This window comes from Oryzias melastigma, linkage group LG22, assembly GCF_002922805.2.
Source record: "Oryzias melastigma strain HK-1 linkage group LG22, ASM292280v2, whole genome shotgun sequence".
NCBI lineage: Eukaryota > Metazoa > Chordata > Actinopteri > Beloniformes > Adrianichthyidae > Oryzias > Oryzias melastigma.
The window spans coordinates 14,151,989-14,170,795 of record NC_050533.1 but is presented as its reverse complement, the minus strand read 5'-3'; the positions used below and the strand labels follow the sequence as shown (position 1 = coordinate 14,170,795).

The 18,807-nt window shown below is 37.0% G+C and overlaps 3 protein-coding genes across 3 annotated transcripts; 2 read left to right on the top strand and 1 right to left on the bottom strand.

Moving 5' to 3' along the window:
• Positions 1-644: 644 nt before the first annotated feature.
• On the bottom strand, positions 645-8,206 carry LOC112142356 (serine/threonine-protein kinase Nek9). Its single transcript, XM_024265645.2, has 23 exons — positions 7,734-8,206; positions 7,016-7,193; positions 6,889-6,944; positions 6,736-6,806; positions 6,546-6,651; positions 6,335-6,466; positions 6,134-6,244; positions 5,993-6,057; positions 5,854-5,904; positions 5,589-5,781; positions 5,362-5,506; positions 5,098-5,298; positions 4,876-4,922; positions 4,284-4,445; positions 4,083-4,191; positions 3,826-3,987; positions 3,445-3,612; positions 3,311-3,364; positions 2,920-3,107; positions 2,253-2,402; positions 2,075-2,179; positions 1,945-1,998; positions 645-1,862 (listed from the first exon to the last, which is right to left on the bottom strand). Exons 1-23 carry the CDS (start codon positions 7,917-7,919, stop codon positions 1,692-1,694), a joined length of 2,865 nt encoding a protein of 954 aa, XP_024121413.1. The 5' UTR covers positions 7,920-8,206; the 3' UTR covers positions 645-1,691.
• Positions 8,207-11,262: 3,056 nt separating this feature from the next.
• On the top strand, positions 11,263-14,801 carry LOC118597982 (CD209 antigen-like protein E). Its single transcript, XM_036209859.1, has 6 exons — positions 11,263-11,423; positions 11,512-11,631; positions 11,829-12,086; positions 12,169-12,332; positions 13,406-13,545; positions 13,752-14,801. The coding sequence occupies exons 1-6, from the start codon at positions 11,363-11,365 to the stop codon at positions 13,894-13,896; spliced, it is 888 nt and encodes a 295-aa protein (XP_036065752.1). The 5' UTR covers positions 11,263-11,362; the 3' UTR covers positions 13,897-14,801.
• Positions 14,802-15,986: 1,185 nt separating this feature from the next.
• On the top strand, positions 15,987-18,801 carry LOC112144660 (CD209 antigen-like protein C). The gene is made up of 5 exons (XM_024269317.2): positions 15,987-16,189; positions 17,071-17,340; positions 17,419-17,585; positions 18,222-18,358; positions 18,442-18,801. The coding sequence occupies exons 1-5, from the start codon at positions 16,186-16,188 to the stop codon at positions 18,605-18,607; spliced, it is 744 nt and encodes a 247-aa protein (XP_024125085.2). The 5' UTR covers positions 15,987-16,185; the 3' UTR covers positions 18,608-18,801.
• The last annotated feature ends 6 nt before the right edge of the window (positions 18,802-18,807 follow it).

Sequence of the window (18,807 nt, the reverse complement as noted above, 5' to 3'; positions counted from 1 at the left end):
GATAAATCAATCAATCATTACACCCCTATACTTAAACGTCTCGCCTAAACCATAAAAAACTGAAGTCATTAAATGCAGTAGTAGTTCTCTCTTAAAACATGTCAAAAATATTTTCCTGGCAGATAAAAAAAAATAATAAATAAAAAAATGCACATTTTTTATTCTTCAAGCAACCTGTCTTTTTACAAAATTGGTTTTGTGTAAAAAGAGAAATTGTTTGAGTTAGGTAATATGTTGTGGTAAAACTCAAAGGAGAAGAAAAGTTCAAACTGGCTAGTTGATTAAAAAAACAGGTTAAACAATAGTGTTTGTGGAAGAACTGCTCAGAAAACTTAGAAAAGCGGACAATACTGCACGTTTTAGAAAATTGAGGCAATACAAAGACTTTCTGAAAGAGCAGAAACTTCAACACAATCTGGTCTTTCTATGCAAAAAACAAAGAAGCATGCTGGTAGATGAAAAAAGGCTCAATTCTCTTTATCTGGAAAAGAATAGATAAATCAGAGATCAGATGAGAGAATGAAGAACATATTTCAGGTGATAAATGACGAAGATCTCAGTATTTTAGATGATAATTTTTTTTAAAATTTTAGTTGACAATGACAAGCAGAACTTTGAAAAACCAGCAAATAAAACCCTGAAAGTTGTTTGCAAAATCTCTGTTTAATGTATGGCAGTTCAGTTGAAGGCCTTAGATGCTTTAAAAACAAGCAAAGAAAAAGTCCTAAAACTCATCTATCAATTCAGTTTTTAAAAGGGGGTTAACATTCACGAAATTTTCATAAATATGATAAAACATTTGCAACAAATATATTTAAAAAACTGCTTTTCAATAGACCCCTTATCAAATATCCAAAATCAAACCTAATCATCTAGTTATTCATACAAGTTGTTTCTTTGGTATAGTTTTTTAGACAGCTAAAATAATTGAAAACATCTTTAAAGGTAACAAGCTTTCAAACAGTAAAAGATTGTGCAATGCTCACAAACCCAAACTAAACTAACAAACACATCCAAAACAAACACAAAGAGAGCAAAAAAAGTGTTTGCGTTTACAAAAAAAATGCACAAAAAGCATCAGAATATTACAGAAAGTACCAACGACAAAAACATTTAAAACAAAATATGAAAACCAAAATATTACAGTTTCAAAATAAGCTTTTTTAAAAGTTCTTAATTGTTCACACGCATTTTGGAAACCTTTTAGGCACTCATATGTCACAACTATTTAATACAAGAACTTTGGAGGCAAAGATAAGGTACAAAAGAAAAGCAACTGCTTTAGAAATATGTCAGTAGTTTTGCAGTTTATGCATAGTTTTTATAGTACAACAGGTACATTTAGAAAGGATCAAAGTTTTGCATAGCAAATCCCAAAATGTCAAACAAACGTGGGAAGGAACTCAAACACACAGCGAACACAACTTCATAAAGTTTCTTTTCTTTGCATTTGAAAAATACTAAAATTGAGGCCTTTTTGTGTAAATGCTGAAACATCAAGTCTATAGAAATATTGGAAACATTTACACTGCAGTATAACACTGATCGGATTTGCTTTCTCGTGCTTTTATCTACTTAAATCCAGCCAACGTTTTCAGAGGTCCAACAAAGGAGTGTGAAATGTTTAGAATCTTATAAATGCATCTTTGGTGACACTTCTTTTCTCTCTCAAGCGTTTCTTAGGTTAAAGCTCACACACTTGCTCCGGCAGATCGGCCTCCGTGATTGGTCAGCTCCCCTCTTCTCCCGCCTCCCGTTGGCGCAGAGAGACTGTTTCTGTCGCTGTTGAGACCCGTTTCCTGCCCTGCGGTGCGATTGATGGCCGCCCAGAGCTTCTCGTTCTCCTTTTTCTGTTCACTGACCTTGAGATACAAAAAAAATATATGCAAGGTATCCCAGCATGTTAACAATAAGATGGAGTGTGTGTTTAAGTTTTAAAAATACCTGCTTTTCCAGCATCTGAATCCTCCTTTCTTGATGGACGAGCATTTCTTGCAACTACAAAAAAAAAAAAAAAAAATGCAGCTTTGACATGCATAGGGGGAATTTACATAAATAAGAGTAACTGCAATACCTGAGCCACCTCTCTACTTGCTTTACAGCAAGCACCAGACTCCCCCTTTCTGCAGACATCACCTCCATCCAGACCGTTGATTGCATCAAAGCTCACTCGTGTTTCCTGCAGAGCAGCATCAGTGATTATAGTTACTGTTAGGGGAACTTTAGATATGTCATCTCCCATCAGGCATTACCGAGAGGCTTTTTGCGGTGCTGACAGCATCTGCTGCTGCCTTGAGCTCTTTCAGGTCCTCGTATGGGCGAGTGAAGCTCTCGGACACAGACGGGAGAATGTCGTCGTCGCCCGTTTCTGGCATTGGGATGAACTCTGCGTCTTCTAGCTCCTGTTGGAATAGAGGACAGCTGTTTAGAGTGCTCACATTTCTGTTTTTAGATCTTGACACACTCTTAAAGAAAAGAAAGATGGGGGTTTTAACATGTTCTTGTGGCATTATTCTGATGACGGAGGACATATATGAAGAAAATTATGCTTAAAATTGAATTTCTGAGAATTTCTTTTTATTCAAATCATTGTGAATCAGGAGGAGACAAAAAAATGCAGTTTGAAAAAGCGCTTATTTGTGTTGTAGAAAATATACTGGGTGGGCCACAAGCTCCCCGGTTTGAGCTCTCTGCAATGGAGAGAGGAAAGAGGGCAAACAGTCTCACCCACAACTCAGAGGCTAATTTCTAAACAATTACTGCCGCTCTGCAGAGACTATGTCCTAGAAAACAACAGTTTTTGTTTTTTTTTTAATTTTGGCTAAAAACAGCATAATCATAAATAAAAGACCACTGGGAAAAAAATTGAAATAGTTAAAAAGATGATCAGAGTGGGACTTTAAAGCATTTATAGCAAACCTTTTGAAGCCACAGAGGACAGGAGCTGTCTCCAGTCTGATTTGCAGCTGACATCATCGGGGTCTCCATGAAGCATTCGTCCACGTTAACCTCCCGTGTTCCTCCAAGACTCCTGCCACGGCACTCAGTCTCCGATCCGGGATCCAAGTCCAGATCAACGGTGGATGTTGATCCGTCGTGGCCGAGCCCTTTTTCACGCCCACAAAACGGAATTTTCATTTAAGTGAGCTGTTTTTTAGTTGTCATCAGTTGGAAACAGCATAAAGACACAAAGCAAAGGTGGTCTAATATGTCTTGATTGAACATTAACAAACATTTCCATCAATGGCACTGCTGCTCACTCAATATTTTTAGGAGGATTCTCTGCTAAATATAAAATAAAATAATTTACCAATTGAGAGTCCGCTGCTGTTTGAACGGATGGTCTTGGAGTTGAGGACTTTTTCTTTAAGTTAAAGAAAAAATAAGTATTAATCACATTGTTTTCTGTTTGACCTGCTTCTCTCATTTTTTTCCATTACCCACCTATGATAATAATAGTGTGCCAGCCACGGCACGAGAGGTCGGGTACATGATGGAGGGAACCAAAGATGGGCCTGGGCAGGGCGGGGCAAACCTCCGAACCAAAACCCCTATCGGCAGGCATTCCCAGCCTCCCGTTTCCTGCATTTCCCCATGCGAAGATCTGATTGTCTGCAGGGAAAAAAAACCATCAAATGAAATATCTCCTAAATGTGGAGCAGCAATAAGGCTTTAAATTAAACTTAAACTAATTTTTGTTTAGAGGAATTTTATTCTCTGTAGCACTGCAGATTCCACTTTACTCCAATCAAACGTTTTCCTTCTTTACACATTAAAAACATACTAAATCTATAAAAAGTGTAAATTTTTTTCAGAACTTCTCACCTTCTGTCGCCGCGATGGTGAATCCGTCTCCACAAGACACTTTGGTCACTGTCTTGCCTCCAAAGGGGCCAACAAGGACCTGCACACCAGCGTGCTTCTTGAAGTCCTTCACACCCAGCTGTCCAAACTTATTACAACCAAATGTGATCAAACGACCTCGTTCTGCAAAGTTAGAAAATAAAAACACACAAAAACTGCTGCTTAAAGCTTCTATCAGTTGTATTGCATAACAAAATAAAGAAGATCTTTTTATGTACCATCAATAGCAGCAGTGTGAGTCTTCCCAGGAGAAATGGCCTGGATCTTGAAGCGTGACAGCTGCTTTACCAGGGTCATTGTGGTAGTGTACGGTATCCCTTGGTAACCCTGGTGGGTGAAGCCAAAAAACAAAAAAAAAACAGACTTGATAAAAAGCTTCATCATAATACATTAAAAGTACTTAAAACACAGATCCATACCTCTCCGGGGTGATTCTTGATTCCAGAGATGCCCTGATTTAACCCCAGTTTGTTGAACTCGTTGTTTCCACACGCTAGCACTTTACCGGTCTCTGTCAAAAAGAAGGTGCTATCGCTGCCACATGAGACAGAGGAAATAGAAGCACCTTTAGGAATCTCTACCTGAGAAGACAAATGAATAAAAAAAAAAGACAGAATGTCAGATATGCAGAGAACAATATCTTCCTTTGATGGCTGCAATTTAATCCATGGAAATCCAGGAAAAACATCCAGCAGAATCTGACTTATTAGTAGCAACAATCTACTATGGACTGCTTCAAGACTGAGGAGAGGAAACAAAAAACTGGAACATCTGCAGTAAGACAAACAGATATGTTAGTAACAAAAGAAGAAGAAGCAGATAAACCAACACAAAACCCCTAAAATGTCTTTTATAGGATGAAAGATACAAACGTTAGTCACTGCAGTAATTAGGCTCCTGTAGTAAGATAATAAAGATAGTAAATGCAAAGGTTAGAGAACACTGAAGATGAACAAACTAACTTTTTTAAACAGATTGGTGCTCCTGTAAAGCAAAAAAATTTAAACTTACTTGCATTGGAGAAGAAAAATCATCTTCACACTCCAGACCAAGACGCCCTGAAACCATAAGACAAAAGAAATAATTCTAAAATTTAAAAAAATCTACAAAATTTTAATTCAAACTCTTTGAAAATATACAATTAACTTTATAACACTGACTTGCTGTCGCCATCTGGTGGCTGAACATGATAAAAGCGGCTATATTGATGCTCAAAGCAGCAATTAGATGTACCGTATTCTCCGCAGCCCCATGAGTAGATGTCCCCAGCCTGAGTCAACACCACCACATGGTTGTCTCCACACGAAACCTGCCAAACAGGTCGCCCCTCAAAAAACTCCAGCAGCACTGGCTCCAAAATCTCCGACCCCAGCTCACCCTCCACCCCGATGCAACCATAATAGTCTGAGCCGAACATGTACATCTGGTCTTCATCTGCAAAAGAAACACATTTGTCACCAGATTCTGTTTTCCTGAGAGAATCTTCTCCTCACTCACCAGTTACACAGGCAGTGAAGTCTGCTCCACACGCCACCTGTCGGATGGCCTTCCCCTGGAGCTTCTCCACCCTCTTTGGCTGTCGATAGGAGGCCTGATCTCCGTGTCCCAGCTGCCCCACCATTTTGGCCCCACCTTGGACATTCTAAGAGTTTGAGAACGTATTTTTGAGTGCTGAACAAGTACAGTCGCAGTACATTCTCCAAATGTGACCCTTAAACACTTACAGCCCAGGTGTACAGCTCCTTTTCTACTGTCACCACTGCAAAGTGATTCTCTCCTGCACACACGTGTTGGGCACTGCTGCCTGCTTTGAACGAGTCAAGTTTTTGGGGGGTGAACTTCCCTCCTCCCCAATAATACACCTCCCTCGAACGCGTGGTCACCACGGCGATGGGACTCTCCGACACAGTACTCAATCTATGCGATACAAGTTGATTACAGATTATGTGTATATCAATTACGTAATTAATTTTGAAAAAAGATACCAACTTTGGTCTCTTCATTGCTGAATTCAGCAAGACAACTTGCTCTTCAAGGTCCCTGAAAAAAAATTAAGCAAATGTTTCAAATTAATTATGAAAAAGGTGAAGAAATATTTTCAAAAGTTTTAAAATGTATATATTCTCACTGTCTGATAGAGGAGATGAAAGGCTGGTCCAGAATGTGCTCGGCTGTTGGCCTTTTTGCAGGATCCTGTAACAAAAAGAAGTGAATCATCGCCGCTCAGGGGTAACGCCATTTACTCTGTGAAACTGATCAACACACCTACCTGATCGAGACACTCATATACCAGCTTCAACAGTCCGGACGAATAAATGTCAGAGTTCACTTCCATAGTCCAGTTGCCTTGGACTATTTTAACACAGAGGTTTAAAGGGTTCTGAGCAAATGCAGAAGATGCAGAAATGCATTTAAGTAAGCAAAAAAAGAAAGATGATTGAACTGTTTATGAAAAAGCAGTCAAACTTACTGTTGCATCAAATGTTCTTTTTAAAGTTAAGACTTCATAAAGAACACAACCAACAGCCCAAATGTCTGATTTGAAGTTGTACTTAGCTCCCTGGCATAATTCAGGTGACATGTAATATGGAGTTCCTACACACTGGACATACAAAGAAGACAAAAATTCAAAGTATTTTTTTTAATGTATAAATCAAATGTTTCCTCATCCACATCCTTACCGTCTCTGCCATCGAAAACTCAGAGTCCAGCTTCTTTGCAAGGCCATAGTCTCCCAGTTTGATGAGGTCAGTCTTGGTCAGGAAAATGTTCAAAGTTTTGATATCTCTGCAGACAGCAAGCAAAAAAAGTGAAAATACATCAACACAATTGTTTGAAAACAGAAATTTGTGCCCCTTGTATGGAAGTTACCTGTGTAAGATCCCAGCTTTATGAATGTGGGCCACCGCTGAAGCAATTTGATACAGGTACCATATAACTACCTATAAAAGTCACAAATAATCATTAAAAAGTTTTGAAAATAAAAATATTCAGGTAAATCAAAAGCCTAGGGTGCTTTCATACCTTCTCGGAAAAAAGAGCTCCCTTCTGCTGAACAATTTTATCATACAAATTTCCTCCTGTCAGGACAAAAGCATTCCCTGAAGTAAATCTTTGAAAAGGAAACAAGAAGGTGGAAGATCATACATACCATTGCAATACTCCAACTCAATGAGCAGAGTGTTTTTATCCATGAAGTGGTTGAAGTAAGCTATTATGTTGTTGTGCTCCAGCATGGAGAGGATGTTGATTTCATTCATGACATCTCGTCGTTCTTTTTCTGAGAGCGAGTTCAAGTCCACCTCTTTCCACACCACCAAGGAATTATCCTGAGACGAAAAACAAAAACAAATTAGAGACGACTGTACGAAATAGTTTTTAAAGAGGAATTATAAAATAGGAGATATACACATAATAAACAGTTAAATATGCTAGGTATTTAACTAAAATTTAGTCAATCTTTGCAGCATTATTCATATTAAAATACAATAATATGACCAAATTAATAAGACACTGTATTATAAAATAAAAAAAGACCATGTAAAAAGATGAGGACTCAAAATCAATCATCAATTATTTATTTAGACAATGTATTTAGAAAATAACATATTTACGATGATCTATTATAACGTAATAAACACACTTTTTCATAGGGAAAAATGTAATAAAATTCAACTTTATTTAAATCCACCAAATAAACAAAAAGGGCGAAACCATTGACAGAAGTAAATGTCAGTGGGCGAAACCACTAAGACAACTTTATTCCAACTCAGCTTATTTAGGGGGAAAAAATAAAAAAATAAATTAGAATATATATGCATTTTAAAATAGTAAATATTTACTTATTTTTATAATGGTATCTAGCTCACCTCAGTTCTCCTGTACAGAGTCGCTTCGCCAAACGCCCCCCTTCCCAGGATCCGGATAGGAATGTAGTGTAACTTCTCCTCTTCGCCATAAAACGTACCCGAAGAAGACGGCTCACTGACCACAGACCCGCCGCCCAATTCCGAATTTAGCGAGTCAAAATGCCGCTCATATTCGTGCAGTGACATTTTCTGTTAATGGGGTTTGCTGTTAGCCAAAAACGAGGGATGAAAACACCTCAAAAAGGCCTACAACACTTTCCGAGTCGCTCCTATAAGCTCGTGCACGCGTACGACATGTTTACGGCTAACGCAGAAGACCTGTCCAAGCACTTGTTATACAAGATTACTCAAAGGCACTTGAAGCTTATAAAGTTAGACAAACACGTTTAAAAACATGCGTGCAACTAAAGGAGCTAGACAAATGTCAAGTAATCATAAAAGGAAAACGACTCTTCGACAACTTTTCTCTGGATTTACAAAATAAAAGGTTTCTTTACTTTAACTGCTGGAGAGTGTTTTACAGCGAAAGGGAGCAAAATGTACTTCCGGAACATCATTTTACATTACAGCTGTTAACTTGATGGAAACGAAAGACCGACTATGTCTAATATTATCTTTCTGAAGTTAATTATGACTTCAAGTGTACACATGGGTGCAAAAGTTGTATAAATCGAACGGAAAGGGAAGACAATTAATGAAATAAGCCATTTTAGTGAAAGCGGTAGTTCATTGTTTTCGAGGCATGAACCCGGAAACGGTCCGTCGCTGTCAAAACTGCATCTTGAAGTATTTGTTTTCGACCCCTTTAAAAATTTCAAGGTGTACCTTTTTTAAATATATAATTTAAATCTAAGATTGATTCCTATACTCGCCTCTTCTCATTTGTTTTTGTTTAAATGTACTTTTATTATCTAATCTGTCTGATTACATTTGTCTTAGCTTCTTTATTTTATTTTATTTTTATTTTATTTATTGAAATTGCTTTTGTGTTGCTAAAGTTTTTAATTTGTGTGAAGCACTTTAAAAGACCCACTCCAATGAAAATTGAGTTCCTGGGGTTTTAACATGTTTTGCATCTTTTAATCTCATGATAGGCCTACAGCATAATTTAAGATTAAAACTACATTTATGGATATTTCTTTATTCAAGTGGGGATGAATCAGGAGCGGATGAAAATTTTCATTTGAAAATACTATGTTTTTTTGACAGCAAGGAAAATGGGAGGTTCAAAGTCTCCTTTCTCCGCTTTCACTTGCGGACAAACAGATCAATGATCATTTTTGTTTTCCTTGTCCAAGCTGTACGGCTGGATAGCTCCAATATTGCGTGCCACTTTTGTTGCACTGGTAATGTTAGTTTAGGGTTGTAAGAGGCTGTAAGCTACAGAGAGTGAAAAAAGGGCTGATGGGATATCAGCAGAGGCTTATATCCATGCCAAAGGTCCTGTCCAGATGTTAGAGGGAAATTTCTGATGAACTCCTGCTGCATTGCACAAACTTTGTCCTTGAAAATTACAAAGGTTGTGTGATTTTGCCAAAAAAACGACATAATCATAATTAAAAGGCCAAAGGGAATTCCTTTTAACCACATTACAGGATTGAAAGACACAGGATCTCTTGCTGGTTGAACAAGCTATTTGTTTTGATGCATTTCCAACAATTACATGTCTGTTAGAAGAAATGAGACGACTAATCCCTCAAGTGATGCAAGACTATTGGATTAAAAGGTCAGTTGATTGATTGATTGTTTATTTAAGACAGGGACAGCATATATTGATAAAACATTTTAAAATGCAAACATATATGATTATGGCCTTTCAAGCTAATTTCCATCTTTAGTCCCTTTAAAAATTTAAAAATAAAGAATTGCAAATAGAGTTAAATAAGTTATGTTGATGGTTGCACTTTTTCAGCTTTGTGAGGAAGCATCCAGCAAACCACCCAAGTTCCTCATAAAGTTGTTACAAAAAATGGGGCGAGAGTTCATACATATTTTCAAGAAATAAAGAAAGTTCCACATTTTGTGTGCCTTGGGTTTCGTTCTAAGCAAAATATTCTTGAGAAGATAGACCAGGAGAGGTAAAAATTTGTAAGAGGGCAATGACTGAGCTTGGGCAAGTCATTGAGGTGAAATCATATCTGTCTTTGTCTTTTGGCAGTTTGCTTTAGGGGTCGTCAAAGCTTAACCTTATCATCTGCTTCCTTATCACTCACACCAACCACCTTCATGTCTTCCTTGACTTCATCCATTAAATTTGGTTTTACTCAGGTGTCTTTCTTGAATCATTCTTCACGTGTCAGGTCAACAACATGGCTGCTCTCACCATGAACCTCTACGCCCTTTTATTCCTGCTGACCCTCTTTTGTCACATCACACCTGAAACCTGCTTGCACACACCTCTTCACTTCTTTCCCATTCTTTGTTTCTCTGGACTGTTGAGCCTAAACACTTACTCACCTGTAACCTCACCGTTTCACTTCAGACCTTCTCAATTACACACAAATGCTCTATTTTGCTCTGCCTGACATTCCAGTGTGTCATCCTTCACACTATCATCCCATGTTGTCTGGTAACATTACCCTGCTACAACTTCGTAGTCAGATTACATCTGCAAACAAAGTAACCAAATTGTGTGCTCCCTCTCCTCTAAAGCAGTTTCCTACAAAGTTGTTTCATTCCATTCAATTCCCATTTCTGCTAAAATATATTCACCACTGCCACCTCCAGCAGGTTTATTAGTTCAGACAGTAACTAAGCACAGCTAAAAGTCCACAAAGCTAAACCAGGGCTAGAAAAGCGGGGATCAATTATAAACATGGGATCATCCAAGAAGAGATTATTAGTGTTCAGGCGAGGGTCAGGGCAGTCAGCAATCAGAGAGCAGGGTCACACACACAAGATCAGGTCCAGATCGAAATGCTCGGTAATGCAGGCAGGGTGGCACAAACAATACTTCGCAGTGCTTAAGTGTCCTGTGGGTGAAATGAGTCAGCTGAGCAGCATCCAGGAACTGTGCTTTGGGGTTGCTGGGAGATGTAGTGCAGGCAGTGCTCTGGAGATGACTTCCACCGGTGACCAGAGGGGGAGATAGAGTGCTGACTCCTGACATATACTTATAGCAAAAGGAAAATGTAGGGCACAGTGGATAATATTTCTGTATCTAAGGTTTGTTTATTGTCATAGATTAAGGAAAAAGTGATATGTTAATCTATTTTTTACTGGTTAACATTAAAATTTTCGGTAACAATCATAACAGGTTTTTTTTTCCAAAGAGAGCTGTATTTTCAAACATACACTGAGGGGGCTTTCATGATTATGAATGATCTATCAGATGGTGTTATAAATGGTGTTTTACAGGGATAACCTTTTATTAAAGTTAGCAACATATTGATATTTATTTTAAATTAGTCAGTAGAAAAACAGACACCTCCAGGATGAGTCATTTTTGTTGCCCTGATGAGACACAGGAAGGTGGGAGGAAGAAATCCTATCAAACCCTTTCAGAAACAACTATCCAAACAAGAGTGAGGTTTAAAGCTGATAACAGAGGCTCACGTGGACACGTGGTTTTGTAACACTGACCGAGCGCTCCATGCAGACAAACATAAGTAACCTGAAGATTTTCAAACATGGTTTCAAAGAATGATCCCAGCCCATTTGGCAGATCATACCACCATATGGGAGGCAAAGGTAGGATTTTATCACACAATTCCGTTGCTTCAAATTGATTAGAACTCTTTGATTTCTGTTGAGTTCATGTCCGTTTGTATTTGCTCAGGGTCCATGCGCCTGGTCAGAGTCGGGTCCAGAAGCTTCCCAGTTTATTCACTAGTTATTGTGTGTTTAGTCTTGCTGAACGTTATTTTGTTGTTAACAGCTGTCGTAGTCGGGATTAACTGTGAGTATAACTGATCAGGTCTTTCTTTTGAAGTCAATATTCAATATACTTTGTGGGACATAACTCAAGTGTTGATGAGCTCCTTCATGAACATAATACTGCTGTAATAAATGTGAAAAGAACAAATAGAAATTCAATATTTTTGTTTTTTGAAAACAATCATAAGTCACATAAGGAGGTTTTATTATTCCTTACAGGTGAAAGCATCACGGATTTCCCCCAAAACGACCTTATGCCGCAAGTACTCAAGACAGAGGTGGAGCAGCTTCGAAGAGTAATGAGTGAAACTGCTCAAGATGGACAAACCCAACAAGATTTTGTCAAAGAGCACATGAGCAATCAGCAAATAAAGCTGCAGCTAGAGTCCAACAAGACTCACAACGATGAACTGCAAAAGCAGCTTGAACTCCTTCAGGCAGAGAGAGCAGCGCTGCAGTCAAACACATCGGATATAGGTCAGACTGCTTCTTCTGTGGTTCAGGGAACTGTAGACTCAACCTTATTTGTGGTTTTAATTAATAGCTACCTTTATTACAGTGGAAAGCTGTGGATTATGCATGCCAGGATGGTTTTTGTCAAACACATCATGCTACTTTTATGGGAAGCGACAATTCAACAAAGGGATAAACTGGACCACCAGCAGAGAAGACTGCATCCGCCGTGGGGCTGACCTCGCTGTTTTCGACACGGTTGAGGAACATGTGAGTTGAAACAAACAACATAACAAACATAAAAACATCTGTAAAAGTTGATTTCAGCAAAGAAATCAGGGGTCTGCAACCTGAGGCTTCAGAGCCACATGTGGCTCTTTTACTGCTCTGTCGTAGTTCTCTTGGTAAAGAAAAAATATTTTAGTTTTGAAAAAAATACCTTTAGTAAAAAAAAAATAATCAAACTGACTCAAACATTGTAACATGCAGCTTAAAATACGCATCACAAGTCGAACTAAACATTTTTACAGATTTTTGTGCAGCATGTAGCACAGAAAATTAAATTGGATGTCACAACCAGAATAAGGTTGCACTGAATTATAAGGCAGATTTTCTATTTCTGAACAAATCTGAGGGTTTTAACTCCACTCTTTGGTTTGAAAAACACAGTAAGGGTCACTTAATTAGCTCTGAATTATTTTTTTCAAGTTATATTTAAATATTTCTGGCTGAGAAGAACCGCAGAATGTTAAAAAAAACTATTTTAAAACTGCTGCTGACATTATACTACCTACAACTACTACATTTGCTACAATGAAATAATCCTTTATGGTTCAGGGTGTATTTTATTTTGAAAAAAAAGTTAGATGAACCTCTGTTAAAAGTTATGAAGCACTTCCTAGTTAAAAAAAACTATTTATCTTTAAAGAAAAAAAAGTATTCATTTATATTTGTAATAAAAACAATAAAATAAATGCAAATCAGTGTCTTACTTATTTTTTTTCTCAGAGAGTGAAGTAAGACTTTGTGTCTCTTGCTGGTTTGTGGTCAGTAAGAAATCGACCCAAATGGCTCTTCAGTTCTTGAAGGTTGCAGAGCCCTGAGCTAAATACTTACATTACCACATTTCTGTGGTTTACTATATAAATAGCCTAAATAATTAGAAATACATTTTAATCATTAAACGTACTAAAGAATGAAGTAAAGTACAAAAACGTACTAACTTAATTATAAGCAAATTAATCTATTTTTGGAAATACTTAAAAAAGGGGCTTGATCATAAACACAGTCAATGCTCATGATTACACCCACAGCATAAGAGATTTTGCCATGTTATTTTACAGATAATGGTTTTTGAGCGCTTACCCAAAGTGAAGTGGGGAACATATCTGTGGGGAATTGGAGGACTGTGGATTGGCCTCACAGATCATCAGAGAGAAGGCACTTGGAAGTGGATCAATAACGCGACTCTGAACTACACGAGGTAAGAACTGCAAAGATGGTCGGTTTATATTTTAAACTCACTTTTTGAATGATGAAAATGACCAAACTCCACCCTTAAACATTTAATCTGCCTTGTCACATGTGTCAGAAAGTATTATTCCTTTAATATGTGACCCAAGTGTTTTAGATTTTAATTGGGAGTCTTCTATCAAATTATTAAAGTATTTCTCTTAAACTTTTCTTCAGGTTTTGGATGGACGGAGAGCCAAACAATCATTGGTCTGCCGAGCACTGCGTTGGTCTTATGAACACAGACAAAGGTTTAAAGTCATTGTTTGACGCAAGATGTGAATCACATCGTGAATATCTGTGTGAAAAGAAGCTAAGCTAACGTTGCTTGCTAAAAACAAACCTCACATTATTTTACATTATGCATCATACTAGAAAAAAGCTGAAAAACATCCTGTACGCTTATATGGAAATGAGAAAATATAATCTGTTGCAGTTTTTGTCTATTTTGATGAGTATTTTTGAATAATTTTGACTGCCTGTGTTCTTATTGAACCTAGTTGAGCCTTTTGTAGCACGTTCATGTTTTCATGCAAAGTATACCAATTACAAATAATACACAAAAAGACAAAGAAAATGTAATTTCATGTAAATATTCAATCTATATTATAGGTTTGCTTCTGTGATTTAATTGTGAACAATATTGTATAACCTAGTGAGGAAATAATACAACAATCCTTTGAGTAACACACAAAAAATGCCAAATCTTTCAATAAAGCTTACCACTAGTTCATGTAAATTCATTCTTTTATGCCAATGTAATTGCAACTAAATGTTCTTTCCATTGTCATTGCATTTATATTAAAGAATTGAAATACACACTTGTGAAAAATAAAGCAGCTAGACTCATTAGCTTGGGTTTGTGAGGTGCTATAAGCTAGCAGGCGAGAGTATAAAAAAATGGCTGATTGGATATTAGTAGAGCTAACTTCTGTGCCAATAACCCCATACACAATCCAGATGAAAATTTCTAATAAACTCCTGCCATTCTGGAGAAAATGAGTCTAAAAAAATGAGAAGTTTTCTGATTAGGGGTAATAACAAGATAATCATGATTAAAAGACCACTGGAAACAATTTAACAATAGAAAAACATGTAGTTTGCAGTGGGACTTTAAATAATAATTCATTATCCTTCCAGAAAAAATAAAATAAAATACAGACTTTTGAAGCAGGGAGAGATTAAGCGTTAAAGCTTGGTCCTACATTCAAATTATACACACGAAAATAATACTGATAAAAATTCTTGTAGTTTGATAGAAAGCCTTCTTCACCTTAACATGATAATTGTACAAATAGGTCTCTGGAGAATTTTAAAATAAACTCTAGTAGCATAAACAATGACAGAGTACCATTTTTAGCAGTGGAAAGGGCTAGCCTCTCTGAAGAATTATGGGTAATGAAAACAGAGATTGTGCAGAGCACAAAACATTGGGCGAAAAACTAAACACTGACAGATAAGGGAGAGCAGGTCTGGTTAACTGTAGGAGTTACAACTTACTGTATTTTTGTTTCTTGCCTGTTACTGTTCTAGTTAGCAGGATGTCACCAAATTGTGCCCATAAGTACTTATCTAAACTGTTAAAATGACAAACATGATGCAGAGTGACTTTTAGGATTTTGCTTAACTGGCGTTTGAACCTGACATTTGTTTTATTCCTCTGTACAGATGTTCTACCTGTCTTTATTTGTGTTGCAGCATTAAGATGACACATTTATAGTCATTCTGACATATTCTGTAGTTATCTTTAGTCTCATCTACCTTGCGAGCAGTTTATGTAAAAACCGAGAGTTGCCTAAAAAGTAATTCTCCAAAGATTAGGACAACTCTTAATTTACCCTGGGTGGAAATAAAGAGCCTTTTAAACTGTAACAGAGAATCAGTTCAACTTTTAACTCTAACAATATTTGATTCTGGAAGTGTAAATACAGATATTAAATTAGATAATTTTCTTTTCAGGGATGGCAAAAACTATCAAATAAAAACTAAACACGTTATATTAAATTTAACTGTTGTGTCACTACAGACATAAAGTTATTTCCAAAACTACAGCATGAAAATGATTAGATTGTATCAGACTACATATAAAGACAAAATATTGGATAAGATCTTTTCAGACTTTTTTGATGATTTTTTTTAAGTGTGGTTTCAGCGTTGGGTCTGATATTTAAAGAAATGAAACATTCAGACATGATGGCGTGACAGCATTTTTACATCGTCAGCTGTTTGGAAGTTGTGATTACCAAGAAGTTGGTTCACAAACCACTGAGCAGCAGACGGAGTCTCACTTTAACCACAGAGAGCTCACAGACACAGAGAACTGACATGGATGGTCAACTCTTTAAAGAAACCTTTCAAAAGGTTGGAACAGGTAAGGTTTGAATCTGCAGTAATTGATGCTTTAACACGTCAATCATATATAACACATTAGTAAATGAATTTGTGGTTGTCAGCCAAGCTGGTGTGACCACAGATGAATTTTGTGTAACTTTGTTGAGTATGAATATTTTTGTTGGTAGGATTCTGGAATGTTCCAAACTCCAGAGTAGTTCTTGTGTCCCTGGGACTGCTGAACGCTGTTTTATTTATAATTGCTGTTGTTCTTGGAGTGATGTGTAAGTACAGACTTTTAAAGTTTTTTTCTCTTTTCTTGGAGCCAAAAAACGAAATCACTTATTATACACTCTAATAATTGCACAACAGTCATTTCGTTCAATGAGGAAACAGATTTTTGTGATTGTTACTTGTCTTCTGGTTTTACTTTTTAAGTTTTAAAAAGTTGTGAGACACATTATTACATTATTGTGAGCTTTAAACCAGAGGTAGAGAAGTTGTTTGCAAGCGGAAGAGATGTTCGTTCGATTTCCAAATACCACAGTCACAAGTCGAAGGGTCGTTGTGCAAATAACTGAAACCCTGGTTAACGGTTATTGTGTGACCAAATGGATAGAACATAAGGAGTGAGAAAGCACTTTGACCTACATTTTAATCTGACTTCTAGCTAAAATTTAGAAATATATGCATTGGATATTTTAATTCTTCAATATATTTATATATATATTTTTTATTATGTTTTTTATTTTGTTATAACTCCCGTATTTTCCTCAGGGGGATTCTCCAGATCAGTGGCCAAGCTTTTTCCGAAAGGGTATAATAATTGGTTGATCAATTAATTTCTATTTCTACGGTCCAACCAGATCGATCTGTCTGAGGCAGAATCCAATTGAAATCTACCACAAAAAATAGTTTTGAAATGGGATAAATCAATAATTAAATTCGTCTTGAAAAATTCCCTTTGCAATGAGGCATGGTAGGTTTATTTTACTAAAATGTAAAAATAACCAAGAGCCATCACAGTGGAAAACACACATGTGATAGAAAAAGTGCATTATAACTAAAGTTGGATTTCTATGACTAAGATTTGCATCTTTTTGACATAACTTCATTTCTCTTTATCCCCTGTTGTGTTTGGAATCATGGGAATAACCTGAATCAGGTGCTGGAGTCAGAGAGGACTCCTCCCTGAAGGATTCCCACTCAGCTGCTTTGAAACTCATCGGTGAACTCACAGATCTGCGAAGCAACCACAGCGATTTGATTGAAGCTGAAGAGAAGGCCAAGAAGGATCTGCAGATGAAGATCCAGGACCGTGTAAAGCTAAAGGAGCAAATTCAGCAGCAGACAGTGCTCAATGAGAACTATCAGAAACAGATCCAAGCCCTGCAAACCGAAAAAGAAAAGCTTCAGGCTAACATCACAGCTTTAGGTGAGATATGCTCTCCAAATTCTTGTCAGGTATGCTTTCTTACAACTGTATGAAGTGACAGCAGCTCATTTGCCTCAGAGGGAACATGTGGAAGATGCCCAGAAAAATGGAATCTCCTGGACTCCTCCTGCTATTTCTTTTCCTACATCGAGTCTTCTTATGTCACGAAGAGTTGGCAGGACAGCAGGATGGACTGCATCGGACGTGAAGCTGACCTGATCGTGATAGATAGTACAGAGGAGCAGGTGAGGAGGAACATGAAACAGGGGATGGAACATGGCAAAAACAAAAAAAAACTGACTTACCTCACGCATTTAAGACCCTGTGTCTCAGGAGAAGACCAACTAATCTCGTAGACCGTAAGAAAAAGTATATATATAATATTTTTTTAATTGCTGGGAAATAGTATTACAAGAAAATGGTTTACAGATGCTGTTCCTACCTTTGATGACTGGGGGAATGTTGTTCAGGATATTTACATAATGGTGAAATACTCGATCAGGATGGATTTGGATAGATTTGACAAACAATTGAAACTCTGGAGAGAGCGTATTGCACCAATCAGACCAGAGTTTAACTAAAACCACTGTGCTACTCTATTGCAATGTGAAGTTTTTGTTTATTATTCTACCTATATTTTCTGTATTATTTTTTGTTTAGTTTTCTTTTGCTTAAAAAGTTGGACTGTTCAGTCTTCTGTCCGTGTCTAAAAAAGAAGATACATTTAAAAGAACTGTTGATAGGCCAAGAACTATATCAATGTATAAAACATTGTGTTCTCAATTAAAACTTGTAAAAGTTTATGTAAAAAAAAAAGTAAAAGCTGAATTGAATTTGCGTGATTTGCAAAACTTGCTTGAAATTGTTGTGTTCTTTCACAGAAGTTTGTGAGCAGCACCATTTACAAAATGTCGGGAGGCAGAAATGTGTGGGAAATGGGTTTCTGGATTGGCCTCACTGACAGAGAGACGGAGGGAAGATGGGTCTGGATTAACAATGTTACAGAGGTGGATCGAAGGTGGGAAGTACTGAAGCATGAATAACACATATTTCCTTTTCAAAAATGTTTTACTAACACAATTTTAATTTATTTTTTAAAAGGTACTGGATGGATGGAGAACCAAACAATATTGGACAACATGGAGAGGACTGTGGGGTTACATCCTACAATACATATGATAATATTCGTAAAACTCGCTTTGACAGCTTTTGCAGGAACAATCGATATTGGATTTGTGAAAGAAAATCGAGCTTAGGGGTCAGTTAAAAGCTCAGGATGTAGCTCATACAGAAAACTGTGGGAGATTTTGGCAAAAATCGAGCCGATACCAATCCAATACAAGTCAATGTCACCAATGTTGATACTGATATCAATATTTCTTGTAATTGCAGTGGATGTAACATGAACCTCAAAATCTGAATTGCTTCTTATCACTTTGAGTGTTTTTTTTTTTTTTTTTTTTTTTT

Bases quoted from the DNA above. Each gene is read 5' to 3' on its own strand.
- LOC112144660 (XM_024269317.2), top strand. The intron at 17,341-17,418 runs GTGAGATATGCT...CATTTGCCTCAG, and splicing joins GGCTAACATCACAGCTTTAG to AGGGAACATGTGGAAGATGC. The intron at 17,586-18,221 runs GTGAGGAGGAAC...GTTCTTTCACAG, and splicing joins TAGATAGTACAGAGGAGCAG to AAGTTTGTGAGCAGCACCAT.
- LOC118597982 (XM_036209859.1), top strand. From the start codon at position 11,363: ATGGTTTCAAAGAATGATCCCAGCCCATTTGGCAGATCATACCACCAT. The intron at 11,632-11,828 runs GTGAGTATAACT...TATTCCTTACAG, and splicing joins TGTCGTAGTCGGGATTAACT to GTGAAAGCATCACGGATTTC. The intron at 12,333-13,405 runs GTGAGTTGAAAC...GTTATTTTACAG, and splicing joins TCGACACGGTTGAGGAACAT to ATAATGGTTTTTGAGCGCTT.
- LOC112142356 (XM_024265645.2), bottom strand. From the start codon at position 7,919: ATGTCACTGCACGAATATGAGCGGCATTTTGACTCGCTAAATTCGGAA. The intron at 6,467-6,545 runs GTAAGGATGTGG...TTGTATGTCCAG, and splicing joins AGTTTTCGATGGCAGAGACG to TGTGTAGGAACTCCATATTA. The intron at 4,446-4,875 runs GTAAGTTTAAAT...TTGTCTTCTCAG, and splicing joins ATTTTTCTTCTCCAATGCAA to GTAGAGATTCCTAAAGGTGC.